Here is a 16,324-nt window from a genome sequence, read left to right as displayed (position 1 = left end):
TAAACCTTTGAAATTTAGTTTATTGAAATATTCTTTCATAAAACTGAAGTAATGAAAACTTCACTAAATATACTTATAGTTCTCAGCCTCTTATTTTTCTTGCTCTTTGGCCTTTTTATCCCCTAAAGGAATTTTGCCCAAATTAAACTTTGGGAGAAAACAAGATGAAGAACACAAATCAAACACTTCCTAAATTACGTAAACTATTTGGTCATTATTGATTTTGAAACAAACTCTGTTGAGAGGCCTCAGTTCAACCCTACTTTTGATATTGGTTTGGTATTTAACTTTAGTTTCTCTGTTTGCACTCTCTCCAGATTTGGAAAATGATTATAAGTACAGTTGAAAGTCTGTCCTCCTTAGCAGTATATAAACTATTAAAAAAACACTCTATGTTTCTTTTCATTATTGTTCAAACATCACATTCAAAAGATTTCTAGAAATATTAAATTAGAGGAAATCTTGTATTCACTAGCTTTAAGAGCTCTACAAGATCAGAGCAATTTCATAGATTTATAATGAAATAGAATTCTTTGCCTTATGTCAGGTTAGATAAGAAATCCATTTTATAGCACACATAATTTAGTGAAATACCCTTTTGGAATAATTTTATAACTTCTAAAATATTGTTTGTAGAAAAATAACATTTTCTGAGGGGAGGAACGTTGAGGAGGTGGGAGTTATTTTTTCTTGTATAATCATCTTTTATTAAATTAAAGCTTCAAGCATCACTGAATAGCCTACTTTCCTTTTTTGTTAATCTTGGATTAAAAGATAGAATATAATACAAGCAAAAGCCCTCGTATTCTCTTGTAATACATTTGATATTCCACCATCACCAAGAGTATATACCTTGTAGTAACATAATGATCAGTGAGTAACATTGCTAACTGTGACTTCATTTGTCTTCAGAGCTGTAATTATTAGACTTTAGTGCCCTAGTTCCCTGACATCAACAGCTACTTTGAAAAATTAGGTTGCTATGGGTTACCACTGTGTCATGTACATTTACTCTGGCATAAGGTTGAGGTCCCAAATCTGTTACAATACATATCTTCAAGGTCTCCTGGCCCCCAGGACTGTGTTTTCCTAGGCAGGTGGTGTGAGTGAGTATGTGTGTGTAAACCAAGTTTCAGTCCTTAGGAGAAATATCTTGAATGCAATAATATTTTTGCCTATTATTTACCAACATATTATAAAAGTCCTATATGTAGTGAATCTTACTAAAAGAAAGCAAGTAGCCTGGAGGTAAAATGTAATGAATTGCTATCAAAAAGTATGGAAGGAAAAATTTTCCTTTGACTGAAATGACTGAATAATTTTCTTTCATAGGTATAGTTTAGCAATCAAAGAGTGTTTCTTAGTTTTTGCCTGAGCAGTTTGAATATAAATCTAATTGGATTTATTGCATGACTCTTGACTTGTTAGAGTCAAAAATGAGCCTCATCTAGTTATTCACATAAAGTAATCAGATTGGGAATTAGAGACCTGAATTCTTGGTGTCTGGGCTAATAAACAAACTAGAGTCACCTTTTGAGTTTGTCATTTCTTAGGAACTAGGAAATTAATCTATTAAAAAAAGAAGATGGTCCATTATGAGTAACCATCAGAGAGTCTTCATAAAATCTAGAATCATATAGTCTCTTGTGCTTGACTCCTTGGTTCTGAATTCTACAGATGCTTGAATGTGGCACTTCCATTCCTGGAGTCTATCCCACTTGTAAATAAGATCCCAGAGTTTCATTGATGTTGTTTTTATTTCCACAAAAAGATTCATGAGAATATTAAAATTGTTTGCTATCAATCCTCATTTTCTCCCTAGGGCTGCATTCCATAGTTAGTTTGATTTAAGAGTGAAAAGCATTAAGTAAGTTCTGACTAGGCAGACTTAGGTAATTAAAACATTTTTGGGATATCATAATATGCTCAGAATTTTTTTTCTGTTAATTGGAACTTTAAAAAATTGAAATAAGTAGCAATGTGTCGAACCTGATTATTCCCTACAGGCAAGGAAGAGGAGGTTATTTTAAGGCTCTGGAAAGTACATTCTGGTGATGGAAATTCAGACTCAGAGGTTATCTTGGGGGCTGTGTGACAGCAGCTACTGTATTGAAGGCAAAGCTTCTTCTCAGAGAAACATCATCCTTACAAACGTGTGTTGTGCTGAACTGTGATGAGGGCTCCAGGATGGGAAACACAGTGGAAGCATGATGGCTCAGACCCCAGAGTCAGCCTCTGCATCCTGTTCCCATCCCTCACCCCCCTCTCTGCTGCTTACCAACTACTTGGCCTTGTGCAGGTTACTAGACTTGATTTCATCATCTTAAAGGGGTACAGTAACAGAGCCTACCTTACAGAGGAGCTGGGAATAACTACATTACTATACTTGACGCCTGGCCCATGATTAAGCATTGGATCTACTTGAGAAGAAAGTGGCCCCAATGAGTTAGTAACTATCAGAAGAGAAAGAATGGTCATCAAATGGCAAGGGAGTTGGGGAAGATTTGATGAAGGAAGCAAGTTGTTGAGAGGCTAGATCTTGCAGAAATGTTATTTGAATGGACAGAAGAGAAGGAAGAGTAAAGTAAAGCCTAAAATGGAGTTGATTAGGTCCAACTCCCTGGTTCCTATATGAATATGAAGAAATCTGTGCCCCTTACATATTCTTAAATTGACATCTACTTTTTCTATACATTTAAATAATTGCAAAAAAAAATGTTGTTTTGGTCTTGTAAAATAATGACATTTAGAGATAATCATATCCATGAGCAGAGGTTTGATACCAAGTTATGCATTTTTAAAAACCCTGCACAAGCTCTTCTTGAACTTACATTTTCTCCTTGAACTCTTATTTGCATTCTACTCCCCCTTCAGAATTTTATCTTACTATTTTTATGCTTAAGAGTCTTGTTATTGGTCAACCTTTCATTATTTCACTGAAACAAAAATCACTTGTGTTTATCTATATGTATTAAAATTTATACTAAGGTTTCTAAGTATCAAGTATTTTCTAGATTGAATTACAAAAATTATTAATAATATGCAGTTGGTCAAAACGATATAAACGTGTTACTATTTTTGATAATTCATTTTATAAATTTCAATGGAAATATTTAACGAATTGTACCTTTTTGTTTTTATAAGTGTTGATGCAAAGGAACATTATATAAATAATTGGTAACAAAAGGAGTTTTTGTTATAGGACTATCATTCAAAACTTTAAACTCCTTCTGAATTAGATGTCATAAGTCAGAGTAACTATCAAACATCAATTTAAAAAAATTATAGTTGTAGATGGACAGAATGCCTTTATTTTATTTGTTTATTTTTCATTCGGTGCTGAGGATGGAGCCCAGTGCCTGACATGTGTAATGTGTAGACAAGCACTCTGATACTGAGCTACAGCCCCAGCCCTCAAACATCAATTTTGATGAACTCTTTTTTTTTCTTTTCTTTTTTTTTTTTTTTTGATACTAGTGATTGAACCCAGGGGGTCTTTACCACTGATCCACATTCCCAGCCTTTTTATTTTTTATTTTGAGACAGGATCTCAATAGATTGTTTACAACCTTGCAATCCATATGATCGAAGGCTGTTACTAAGTTTCTGAGGCTAGCCTCAAACTTGTGACCCTCTTGCCTCAGCCTCCTGAGTGGCTGGGATTACAGTCATGTGTCATCCTGCCTGGCTTGATGGACTATTTTTTTTTAATATTTATTTTTTGGTTGTGGTTGGACACAATACCTTTATTTTATTTATTTATTTTTATGTGGTGCTGAGGATTGAACCTAGGGCCTTGCATGTGCCAGGCGAGTACTCTACCGCTGAGCCACAACCCCGGCCCCTTGATGTACTATTTTAGGTCTCCCTTCAATTTTGTTCAAAGCAAACAATTGGATACCACATTTTGCAAAAATATGTTATTCATCCAGGTCCAATCAGACACCAGTATTTTAAATTCTCTTTGTTCAACACCCATTGGAGTTAAGGTTGAAGAGAGGTATGCTGCTCTGCTGCCACTGCCTCCTCCTCCTCCTGCTTAGAAATTCTGAAAGAGTGGTAGAAAAGGAAGCAGCAGACATGCCTCCAGGGCAGGACTGTTTTCTGGCAGATCAGTGTGAGGAGTGATATTTGGAATTCAAGGCTCCCATCAAAAGGCACCTGGGGAAGGAGCTGTTTGGAGAACTGAAAGTAGATTGGTTCAGAGAAACTGTCAGTGCCAAGTGGGTGAAGACCGACTAGCCTGATCATTTGAGCATTCTTCCCTCCCCTGTCCTAGACCAGTCCAAGCCTGCATCATGAAGAAAGCACCAAGAAAACTCTGGTGTTGTGAGCTCTTCTATTTACCTCCTAGGGAAGTACTTTAGTTAGACCTTATCTTGTGTTCATTATCTATTTTGAGGTTAGAACTGCTTGGTGTAGGTGTTTGTTCCCTCCAAAACAAAGCTTCCCCAAAAAACTCTTGCTTCATAAAATGATTTTTTTTTTTTAAATAAAAGGCAGCTTTCTAGTTTCATTGTGTATTTTTCAGTTTTTAGGCCTTTTTCAGGTATATCATACTAAATCAGAATAATCTTTACCCATAGTTTAAAATCCTGTGATCAAAGGCTATACTTCTATTATGCATTTACTTTTTGACATTGTTATGAGAATTATTGAAATGAAAAGAAAAAAGTGTGCAGGCTAGTGCCAAACTCGTAAGTGATCAATACATAGTAATAGTTATTAATTTAGTGTTTTACAACTAGAACAATGTGATGTATCATCATTTTCTTTAATTTGAAACATGGAATGAAATTTACTAGAATTTGTATTCATGAAAGCAGATGTTAAAATTTTCACTTTGGGAGAAATAATCAATGTGAACATTTACAGACCCAGAAATCAGCAGTGCCTCAGAGGATAAATTAGATCTTATAATGGATGATGAGTTGAGAAAGTCAACATGGAGAAAAGGTCGTCCACTTGTGGAAATTACTACCATTTCTTATTTTGGTACATTCAGATATGAGGACAATTTAAAAGTTTATATAGCCATGACAGTATTTGCTTTTTACAAACAATATTTATGTGTTGACTTTAGTTCCTCATTGTTATGAGAATTGTCATTTCATTGTACATGTTGAACTAAACATTGTGTTAATCAGTAGCCATGTGTGTCACCTCCAAGAGTAGCTGGATTAATTTCACAAAAACAGTGCCAGAAAAGTAAATATGTAATGGGAAAAATTTTATATTTTTGATGATTTAAATACAAAATACTCCCAAATGTGGAGAGGAAAATATTCAAAATCAGAAGTCTTTGTTTTCCATGGCAGCTGCTTAAGGTTCTACCTGTCACTTTTTATTTTTCTGGATGGGCATGGACCAGTTGCTGTTATCTCATCTTGAACTAATGATTTGTCTTAATCACATGTTAAGTATACTGATAAGACACTAGAATCTTGGTGTGGAGTGAGGCTCTCTTGGTCTTTTCCCCAAACTGTTGCCTATCACTCCTTTAACATATTGAATTTGTCAGAGTAATATCTAATTTATCTGTATATTCCTTGGAAAAGGATACTTAGCATTTGAAAATTACTAGAAGGGATGATTTGGAGAGGTGGAGAGGGCTGGACTTAACTCTAAGATTCTGCAGTTCAGAGTTGAATTGGCCTGTTCCAGATACATATGACAAAGATCTGAGTGGGGGGATGCAGCTAGTACATAGGAAAGGATGGATGCTGAGATTTTTCCACAGGCCATCATCATCTTTACTGCTCACAGATGAGACCCCAGGCTTTCCATCTGCATTTCTTAAAGTCTTTATACCTTCCCTGTTTCCTCCCTGCATGGGAGGTGTTGGGGATACCCTTCAATTTTTTCTCTGATCCAAGGAATACTTGTTTGGGGCTCTGAGGTTGGTGCTAAGCAACTGTCAAGAAGGTGATAATGCTCTTTCTTTTCTGTCCCTGCTTTACTGATCCATCCTGTGGGCAAAGGCTCTAAAGAGACCAGCATCTTTTTCCTCCTGAAGCTGTGACATGACCCAGTCTGCTGACCTACTTGGTTTCATTTCCTCCTGACCTCTTAAGAAAATGTTTTTCCTTTCAGAATGTTGATAATTGTTTTTAAATACAAATACCATATAGGCATACCCTTTTTGACAAAAGTCATATTTTATAACCCCTTCTAGAATCTGTGCCTATCCCTATCCTTTCCTCAGGGGAGGTTGTAACAAACGCCCCTACCCCTGTAGAAATATATAGCATTGTGTTTGTGTCTGTTTTCAGCATAAAGTTTATTATACTACACAAGTACTACATTTAACTTTTTCATCAGATCTCTTTCTCTGCCAGAACAGACATCTACCTCATTGTTTTCATTTGCTACACAGCATTCCATAGCATGGTTATACCTGATCTTATTTTTTCATTTCCTTCTTGATAGATATCTAGAATATTTTCCCAGTTTTTCCTCTTAGCAGTAGTACACAGCAAGTATGCTGGTAACTTGCTTCCTGTGTGCACAACTGTGCTCACCTCAGCTAGAAACAGTGAGGAGGAACTGCTGTGTAATAGAGCATGTGTTCTTAATTTTTGATAAGAGTTTGGGGCTCTTTCAGAGACGTTTGGGCAAGCCTTGTAACACCTTAATTATATTTTACTCAATTAAACAGCTGATATAGTATATAAGATTCCAGTTCAACACCCTTTCTGTCTTTCTCTCTCATTAAATTTGGACATCTTTCTACTCAAGAGTTGCTGCAAGCCTTTCCCAGTACTTGGTCTCAGAGTAAATTTAGCTTTCTCCAGTCATTCTGCCAGTGAGGCATAATGCCTGAAACATTTAGGTGCTGCTGCTGCCGGCCTCATAAGCTTGGGCAAGTGATTTCCTCCTAGGCTTAGGACCAGGATTAAGTATATAAAGCATCTGGTTAGCATATGGTACATAGTAAGCATCAGCAATGGAGAGCTACTCTCATTGCATCTTAGCTGCCACCCTTCGCTCCACAGACACTTGTTGTATACCTCCTGTGTGCTGGGAGCTAAATAAGACATGATCCCTGTGTTTGAGGAGCTTGTGTTCTAATCTGCATGCATTTGCTCACAATGAAAATCCTATTCCTTCATCTTCCCAGCTACTTAAACTTTACTCGTAGCAGTTTGTTTTCCTTCCGTGTCAGCAAATTTCTATGTGATGAAGGACAGGCTCTCTTGCATCTTAGCTATTTGTGTTTAATGGTGATTTAGCCATTCATGTGGCCAGAATGTTAAGACCTAGAATGTAAAGATGGTGTGTAGGAAAGTCTCTGTGTATGAGAACTTAACAGGCTCTAGGAAGTAAAAACAATAGCCCCAGTTCCAGAGTGGAGACTAGAATCTACAGCATATATAGAAGAATTTAGTGGAATGGTACTTTCTTGGCCTCTTTTTTTTTTGCAACTTTTCAACTGTGGACTGTCTCTTGCCCTTCGTTGTCTATATTAGCAAGAATAAACTACCTTCATTCTCTCTTCTCCAGAAGGGCAGGTATTAACAGCAAGAAGGGCACTTACTTCTCATATATAAATCAATGTAATGGCTTCATTCTTCTCTCCCCTCAATGAACTAATCTATATAAAGTAAGAGTCACTTCCTTTCCCAGGATTGCAGAAAATCAAGAAGGGTCTAGGCAGTCCTGGGTACCCAGGCCCAGAGTGAACCATTTTGATAAAAGCAACATCTGTTAGTCAGCTCTTTGTCACCATTATCAAAATACACGACCAGCAACTTAGAGAATGAGAAGTTCATTTTGGCTCATAGTTTCAGAGGGCTCAGTCTATGCTAGGCTGACTGTATTGCTTTGGGCTGTCTCCATTGCTTTGGGCTGGAGTTGAGGTAGGGCATCATGGTGGAAGAGTGTGGCAGAGGAAAGCTGCTCCACTGTGGCAGGCAGGCAACAGAGAGCATGGGGGGTGGGGACAAGATACAGTTTCCAAGGGCACTCCCCTGTGATGTACCTCCTTCAGCCATGCCCACCCCTGCCTGAAGTTTTCACCCAGTACAGTAGTTTTTTCAAATTATTAATCCATCAAATCAATTAATTCACCAATTAGGTTATAGCTCCCATAATCTAATAATTTCACTTCTGAACATTCCTACATGAACATTAGAGTTTTGAGCAGAAACCTTGTATCTAAACCATAACTCAGCACTTTTGCTGTCACATGCTGCAGAGATCCAGTGACCACTGGGTCCCATGGTGTGTATTCCTGCTCCCAGGGAAGTTCTCCCTTCCATCCCACAGGCTTCTTTAGCAAAGGCATCCCACAGGCTTCTTTAGGGGAATGTGAACACAGAAAGGCAAAAATTGGAAGTCTCTCTAACACATACTGTTTTTTAAAATATAATCAATTCTCTTTGAGAACTCAGGGATACCTTCTTGCTTTTACTGCTATTTTAGGTTTTGTTTTGTTCATAATAAGCATATTAAGTTTGATCTTATTTTAAAAGTCTGTCCTGGCTCAGAATTTAATGTCTTGTCGAGTTGTGAATGGACATAGAGCTCCTTTTAAACAGCTTTAAGAATTTGTTGCCATAGCAGGATCTGAGTGTAATATTGAGCTTGAGAAAGATGACTTTCTCAATGGAAATAATTTGTTACTGCCAGAGGTAATGTGAAATTATTAATTTTTCCTTGAAGCACACTCTTTGTAAATGTTTTCTGGAGTTACGTGAATTTAAATTAACAATGTTCTCCCTTGTTAAGACTTCCTTCATTTCATGTATTCTGTTGACCCCTGAGAGAATATTCTCTCTAGAGAAGAGAAAACACAGTGCTAAAACCTATAAATGGCTTCTGCTAGATTAAAGTTAACTTCTTATCATCTTCTATGGTCTTTAGTGATACATGAGTGCTATCATTTCTGGTGCCAAGGCCTTGTGCAGCCTAAGCATGATCTCTGCCATTGAGCTACAACCTGACTCCTTGTAAACACTTATCTATTAAAATTCCATATACATTTTATTTAAACTTTTAAAATTGTTCTAGTTAACGTAAACATAATACAAGCAAAGTTTGTATTTAGAGCAATATTTCCTAGTTCAAAGAAAATTCTATTGTATTATGTGATTTTTTTAACTTTCCAGTAATGGTGGAGATGTTTGGATCATCTGTCTTTACAGGTTCCTTTAATAATTCTCAGAAGAAAATATATGTATATATTTAACTTGCAGATTAGTGGTTCATGCTGTGGCCATTAAAGTGGGGGGGCATCCCCTTTTTTCCATTCAAAATAGTTTTGTTTGGGGTACTGGGGATTTAACCCAGGAAGCACTTTCCCCCTGAGTTTAATCCCCAACTTTTTTTTTATTTTTATATTTTGTTTTGAGACAGGGGCTTGCTAATTTGCTTAGGGCCTCAGCCTTCCCATTTGCTGTCATTACAGATGTGCACCACTGTGCCTAGCTCCTAGTAGTTTTATGAATGTGTAATAGGAAACCTAAGCTAGGTCCAGTGAAGTAGCTAAGTTGGAACAGCAATTCTGTGAGCATTCTGCAGATTCAATAAATAGAGGCTTCAGCCCATTGAGCACTACTTATCACCATATATTATTATTTATATTTTATAATTTCCAGTGTATTTTTCCACAGACACCTGTAGTACTTGGATTAGCTGGATTTACATTTGTTTCCATAGATTCCACAGAGTCAAGCTGACTTTCCTTAATTGTTTGCTGTCACTTTCTATAAGCTATGGGAATTCTTAGCTCTTAAGAAGTCTACCGTATGCTGTTCTTCCTCTCCCTGTTTTTCTTTTTACAGCTTTCTTTGTTTAAAAAGTTTGCTGCTTATCAGCACAGAGTAACAGTGTGTGAGGAGTAGTAGGGAGAAGTAAAGCTATGGGTAAGTTTCCAGGATTCTTAGAACTTCAAAATGTCAGTTTTATGAAGTAAGATAGGGCAGTCTCTCTCCTTACAACCCCTTCCCTAATTGCTCTTCAGAAGATCTTGTGATGTATTCACCATCTGTGTTGAGCATGTTGGATTTCCTTACAACTCCTCTATCACTGAAATTGACCTGAGGCTTCATTGAGGACTTCATGACACAGTTTGCGTAGAATGATACTAGCAAACACATTAAGTTTGATTTATTTGGGACTTTTTCAAGCTGTCCTCTGCTTTTTGTGGCAAAAGGTAGAATTGATCACCCCATAACATTGGGTCCTAAGAGATACCAAACTCAATTAAAATTGATTTGACTTCTAGGGAGCTCTGCTGATTGTAGTCCACAAATACTAATATGTTAATATTGGTTTCATAAATCAGCTCATTGGATCTGCTGTCTCTTTTCCTAGAAGTAGATTGTAGGCAATAATAAATACACTGTCTCTTGAACCATACCAGAGTGTAAATTTCACTAAGTCATATTTCTCATATGTAAGTAGAGGAAGGTGGAGAAATGAGCCTACAATGTGTCTCATGGAAATAGGGGTACAGGTGAGAGGTGGATTGGCCTGGAGTGGGGTCAACCTTTTCTCATTTAGTGTCCTCCTTCCCCTCAGAACTCCTTGGATTATCAGTGATATGTTATATGTCATCTGCATTTATATTATTACAACTTCCTTATCCTTTTGTTGAATTACATGTGCCCCTGAATAAATGCTATCTATAATGTAACATTAAGGAAGAGAAAAAATAAATAGTGACACCATTTAGTATGTAAAGATATGAAATAGAAAACAGATAGTTGTGTTTTAGTTAGCTTTTCATCACTATAACCAAAGTACCGGATAAGAGAAACTTAGAGGAGGAAAAGTTTGTTTTGACTCAAGGTTTCAGAGGTTCAGGCATTGTTGACCAGCTCCATTGCTCTGGGTCTAAGGTGAGGTGAAACATGGCAGAAGAGTCGGGCAAGGAAGCAGAGTGAGCTCAAGAGGGCGAGAACAAGAAAGAGGGAGGGCAACAGAGAGGTTGAGAGAGAGAGAGTGCGAGTGAGCCAGAGCTCACACCTTTGCACCAGCTAGGTAACAGGGAAATATAAACCCCAGAGGTGTACACCCAGTGACCTACTTCCTCCAGCCACAACCTACCTGCCTACAGTTACCACCCAGTCTATTCAAATTATTAATCCATTAGGTGGATTAATCCACCAGTTAGTTCACAGATCTCATAATTTAATACTTTTACCTCTGAACATTACTTCATTAACACAAAAGCTTTGACAGGGATACCTTATATTCAAACCCTAACAGTATGTAACTTTTGAAGACTTTCTCTACACTATATTTAAGAAAAGCTGGGCAATAATTGTCTTTTTTTTAATGTGTGCCTTTTTTTCTTCTTTTAAATATAGGAATAGAAGGGCGCTCTGTGGAAATTTCTAATATTGTAAACATCCGAAATGTATATAACCGTGAGATTGCAATGAGAATTTCTTCTGAAATAAACAGCCAAAATAGATTTTATACTGACCTAAATGGCTATCAGGTAATTTTCTTAAAAATCTAAGTTCTATTAGTATATAATTTTTGTATATCATAATGGGCTATTAATTTTGGATCCTTTGAAAAATATGCCTATATATTTACTTCTAAAATAAAACTGAATTTTAACAAACAATTTTAAGTTCTATATTCAGTCATATTTCCAAAATTAGAACAAATATTTGAGAGACCAGTTTTTTCTAGAACGTCTGTTTGCAAGGATTTATTTTTTTTAAAGGGATATTGGTGATCATTATGCATTTAGATACCTTGATGCTAAGATATATATGAATTTATTTGAAAGATGATATATCCAAAAAAATAAATAAATAAATAAATAAATAAATAAATAAATAAATACCAGTAAGATACTGATGGAAATCAAAAAAAAAAAAAAAAAAGAATTGATGGCTTTTTTACCCTCCTCAGAAATTAGTTTGTTCATATTTCATTTTCCTTGTGTATTTTTAAATTCCCTCTCTTTATCAATGTGTGTTTACATTTATACATAGACAAATATATATCTGTTTATAAATGTGGGCAGGGACATAATTAATAAAACTTTTCATGAAAAGTTTTAAATAGTAGTAAGAAAATTTGTATTTTTTTTCAGATTGTCAATTCTCTTTAACAGAATTTAATAGAATTTTTGATTGTTACCTTAACCTCTATATGAATATATGAGTATGACACCATATCTTTGAAATACTAATATTTAAAATATGAACATGTTTTTGAAACATAAGCATTTTAGAAATTTCCAACTATAAATAGAAATAATTTCACAACATATGCTTTTTGCTTTGATTTTCAACTGGGATAAATGGAAAGGGTTGTGATAATATTCTCTTCTAAGATTTCTTCCAAAAGTTAAATTTAAACCTTTCCAAAGCACAGAAATTGCAACACACATTCCGATTAACATATTAATTCTACTATAGCTGTTTAGTTTTCAGACGAAACCCTGACTTTATAGTGATTCATTTTCTTTGTACACAAAAAGAGTCTTTTCTTAAAATCTCACAGAAGCAATTATTTATATGTGTAGGTGTATACATGAACGAGAAAACTTAGTAAAAATGAATAGCCAAAAATGGGAATTTTCTTTTCAGGGATTAAACTTGTGAGTAAAAAGAAAAATATTATATTTGTCTACAATTTAAGTATTTCTTAAAAATAAATTATCTTTTAGCTTTAGAAATATAGTATCTGGATAAAACTAGAAATTAAGACCTGCAGGTACCAGATGGGAGGAGCAGTTTTGAACATTTCTTTTTATAAGTTTAAGGGTACATGTTAATTGGGATGAGAAGATCAGGATTGGAAAGAAGAAATAAGAGAATTCTTTCAAGGTAGCTTTCCTTTTTTGTAACAATTCAGTCACTTCTTTATCAGTATATTAATTTCCTAGATTTTCCATACAGATTACCAATAACTGGGTGGCTTAAAACAACACAGCTTTGTTCTTCCGCAATTCTGGAGGCCAGACATCTGAAGTTAAGGTGTGGGCAGAATATATTCCCTTGAAAAGATCTAGGGAAAAAGCTTTATTTGCCTCTCTCTGTTTTCAGGTGCTTATCAACAGTCTCTGGCATTCCTGGGTTTGTGGATACATCGCTCTAGTCTCCTCACCTGTTCACAACTGGTGTTCTCCCTGTGCCTCTATCTCTCTCTCTGTCCACATTTTCCTGTTTATAAGATACCAGGCATTCAGTTAAGATCCACCCTTCTTTAGTATAGGCTCATCTATTTCTGCAAAGGCTCTATTTAAAAATAAAATCACATTCACAGTTTATAGGTAGACATGAACATTGAGGGGACACTATTCACCCCAATATAATCAGTAAGTTGAGGAACACACTCACATTCCTAGGGTTGTAGAAATATTAAAGATCAGATCCATGAAGTACTAAGGACCATCCTTCCATTAATGGGCACTCAGTGCACGTTAACTGTTAGGCTAACTTTGTACCTCTCATTTTCTTGAGTTTCATGTCAAACTTTCTTAAGTTAAAAGGAGGAGATGACAGTTTTAAGTGGTGTACGACTCATTGGTAACAGGGTTCTGAAGTTAGAATTAGTTACTGTTACCCAGACTGCTTTAGGTTCTGACAGTCTCTCTCAAAAGATAAATTTCTATTTCATGCATTCAAATACTAGTCTGTGAGAAACCAAAATTTAGAACTATCTACATTGAAGCTAAACAAGAAGAGTAAATGTTGAATGGCTTTCAAATATAAATATGCATTTGATTATAATCTAATATGTTAGAGGATTTGGTGGGGAGATCTGTGGTATTTATTAAAAGCGATTCAAGAATAATGGGAGATATGTCTTGAAAGGGATAGAGAGCTATTATGCTTAACATTCATTACAAAAGAAGTATGTTAGATTTAGATGAGAAATGAATACTTAATACCTTTATAATTTGTTTTATGCAAATATGGAATAGCTAGAAGATTTTTTTAGGCATTTTTATTCTGAATTTAAATAGAAATGCCTATTTTTAAAATCAGGACAAGTTCTACCTTTCCCACTTAAAAATTGTTTTCTAAGATCCTTGTGATTTGTCTTCATTATGTTTTAAGAAATATTTTAATTTTTAGATTATTTCTTAGCTTAAACAAGAAAGGAAACTCAAGTCTTTTTAGAAGAAAGCTCAATATTTAATAATAATTTGTAAAAGTATATATGTAAATATCACAATTTTTAAAAGAGAATTATTTGGTTTTATAGATTCAACCTAGAATGACATTGAGCAAATTGCCTCTTCAAGCAAATGTCTACCCAATGACTACAATGGCATATATCCAGGATGCTAAGAATCGGTTGACACTGCTCTCTGCTCAGTCTTCCGGTGTTTCCAGTTTGAAAAGTGGTATGTGTTGCTGAATTATTTTTTGCTCTGAAAGGTTTCAGTTCTAATTGTACAATTTTTCTGTGTACAAATGTATAAATTATCCTGTTCCATTAAAACCAGCCTGTTTTCTTTCAAGAACCAGCCTATTAGTTTTAGGTTTTGTAAGAAGAGAATAAAGTGATGAATTTTCTCAAACATCAGGTAAAGAACAGGGGCCTACATGTCACCATTTTTTTTTTTTAAGATAACTTACTTCTTCTGATAGCCTATTCTTTGTATAGATGAGATCCCTGTCACCACCTTGATTTACTAGATGTGGAAACTCAGACTCTACAGGTTTAGAAAACTTACCTAAGTTTGCAAAGATGTGAAGTTTAGTTTTTCTGGGTCCTGGTCTTTCTACCCCACAACTTCCAAAAGAAGATGAGTAGATGAGATGATGGAGTTATGGGCATGAAGAAGTACAACTTCAAGGATTCCAAAGAAGAGAAAGCAATGAAAAGAAAGATGAAATAGGCAGTAGAAACTGATTAGTTTTTATAAAACTTTCTATAGAAAGACTTTGATCTCTTATAATGCATAATTTTAAATTAGTTATTGTATATATCATCAATTGCTCTTTTTTTTAACCTACCAAGAGTTGCAAATAATAAATATCTGAAGGAGACGTACAGGTAATAAATTAAGTACAGACACCTGATGTGTCTTTTGACACAAACCCAACTTTTACATAGGCATCTACATGCATTCTGGGCTTCCACAAACAAATAAATTACTACTTCTCATTTTTCTTGTGACACTCATTAGATAAAGTCACGTGAAGTTATGCTGTGAAGACATAACTTCAATTACAAAAATAATGACTTCACGTCAGTGACCAATGGGGAATGATGGGGGCACAGAAACACTGGAGAGTGTTTTCCCCATTTACAATGGGGCATCCACTACTTAGTGCACTTTGATGTTTGCCACAAGGATAAAGGCCCTTTGGTTGCTAAATATTTCAGTCTTTGTAAAAGAATTCACAAGTCTGGGATTTTACTTGAAGTCATGGAACCTATAAATGTTAACATAATTTAAATAAAATGTGTAGACAAAACATCTTTGTGTCATGTAACTCTTGAGCCACCCATTTTTAAACCCTGCCTTAAATTTTCAAAGATGTGGTCTAAATAGGGGACTAGACATTAGACTCAGACAGTGACAAACTAAGAGTATTCTCTTACTTCCCAGTGAAGACAGGCTGAACAATCAAGCTCTTCTGCTTCTGTTAGAAACAGTCAAATAGCCCCAGTATTTGAATTAAAACAATTTGAGTACAGTCCAGAAAATCATTAAGTGTCACATGTTGTATGATCCAAGATTTGAAGCAGGAGAAGAATTAGAAATTGCCAGGAAATTGATTTGCTGACTTAGGTGTGAAGTGATAGGCTCTAGATACACATGAGAACAGTTAACTCTTGGGAGTAAATCCTAGATAAAGGTCTCCTAAAACATGGAGAGAGTAACAGTGATAATTCTACTGTAATTTTTGTACTGGACATCTAAACTATTTTTTTTCCAAGTGCTGGCACTAAAAATCTATTTTTTAGGTTAATTAATTTTTTTTTGAAAAATGTTTCATTTAAGTTTTGATCTGTCTAATCCTATTTTAAAATTTCTTATCAGGTTGCTAAACATTAATGAAGAGAAAGAGAAATGCTCTCTTGTTTTATGAATTTATTGTAGCTGCTTTGAACTGTTACCAAGAAAGAAACTAAAAAGGTTATTAGTTATTAAAAATTTTCTAGGTTAGCTATTTCCCTTTAAAGCCAAATGATCATTTAATGTAGTAATAGATATGAAAAAATATACATGTATTTTTTAAGTGTAACTTTAGCTTTTAAAGTCCTGTTTGAGTGTAATCTTGAATTTATACCTATGATTCTGATTTTAATTTTTTCACTTTGTAATTTCATAACCTAATCATTAGTTTATAACTTAAACTAGAGGAAATATGGAATTATCACATGGCAAATA

At 35.1% G+C, this 16,324-nt stretch overlaps 1 protein-coding gene across 1 annotated transcript in view; it reads left to right on the top strand.

Annotated features, from left to right (window-relative positions):
• The window catches only part of Man2a1 (mannosidase alpha class 2A member 1), a 163,234-nt gene that overhangs the window by 124,884 nt on the left and 22,026 nt on the right, over nt 1-16,324 (top strand). The window contains exons 17-18 of the mRNA XM_027927552.2: nt 11,316-11,449; nt 14,182-14,323. Coding sequence (XP_027783353.2) covers nt 11,316-11,449; nt 14,182-14,323 — 276 coding nt within the window. The remainder of the gene's footprint in view (nt 1-11,315; nt 11,450-14,181; nt 14,324-16,324) is intronic.

Source organism: Marmota flaviventris, chromosome 5 (genome assembly GCF_047511675.1).
Source record: "Marmota flaviventris isolate mMarFla1 chromosome 5, mMarFla1.hap1, whole genome shotgun sequence".
Classification (NCBI taxonomy): domain Eukaryota; kingdom Metazoa; phylum Chordata; class Mammalia; order Rodentia; family Sciuridae; genus Marmota; species Marmota flaviventris.
Note: the sequence above shows the minus strand (reverse complement) of the source record. Positions and strands in the feature narration are given on the sequence as shown.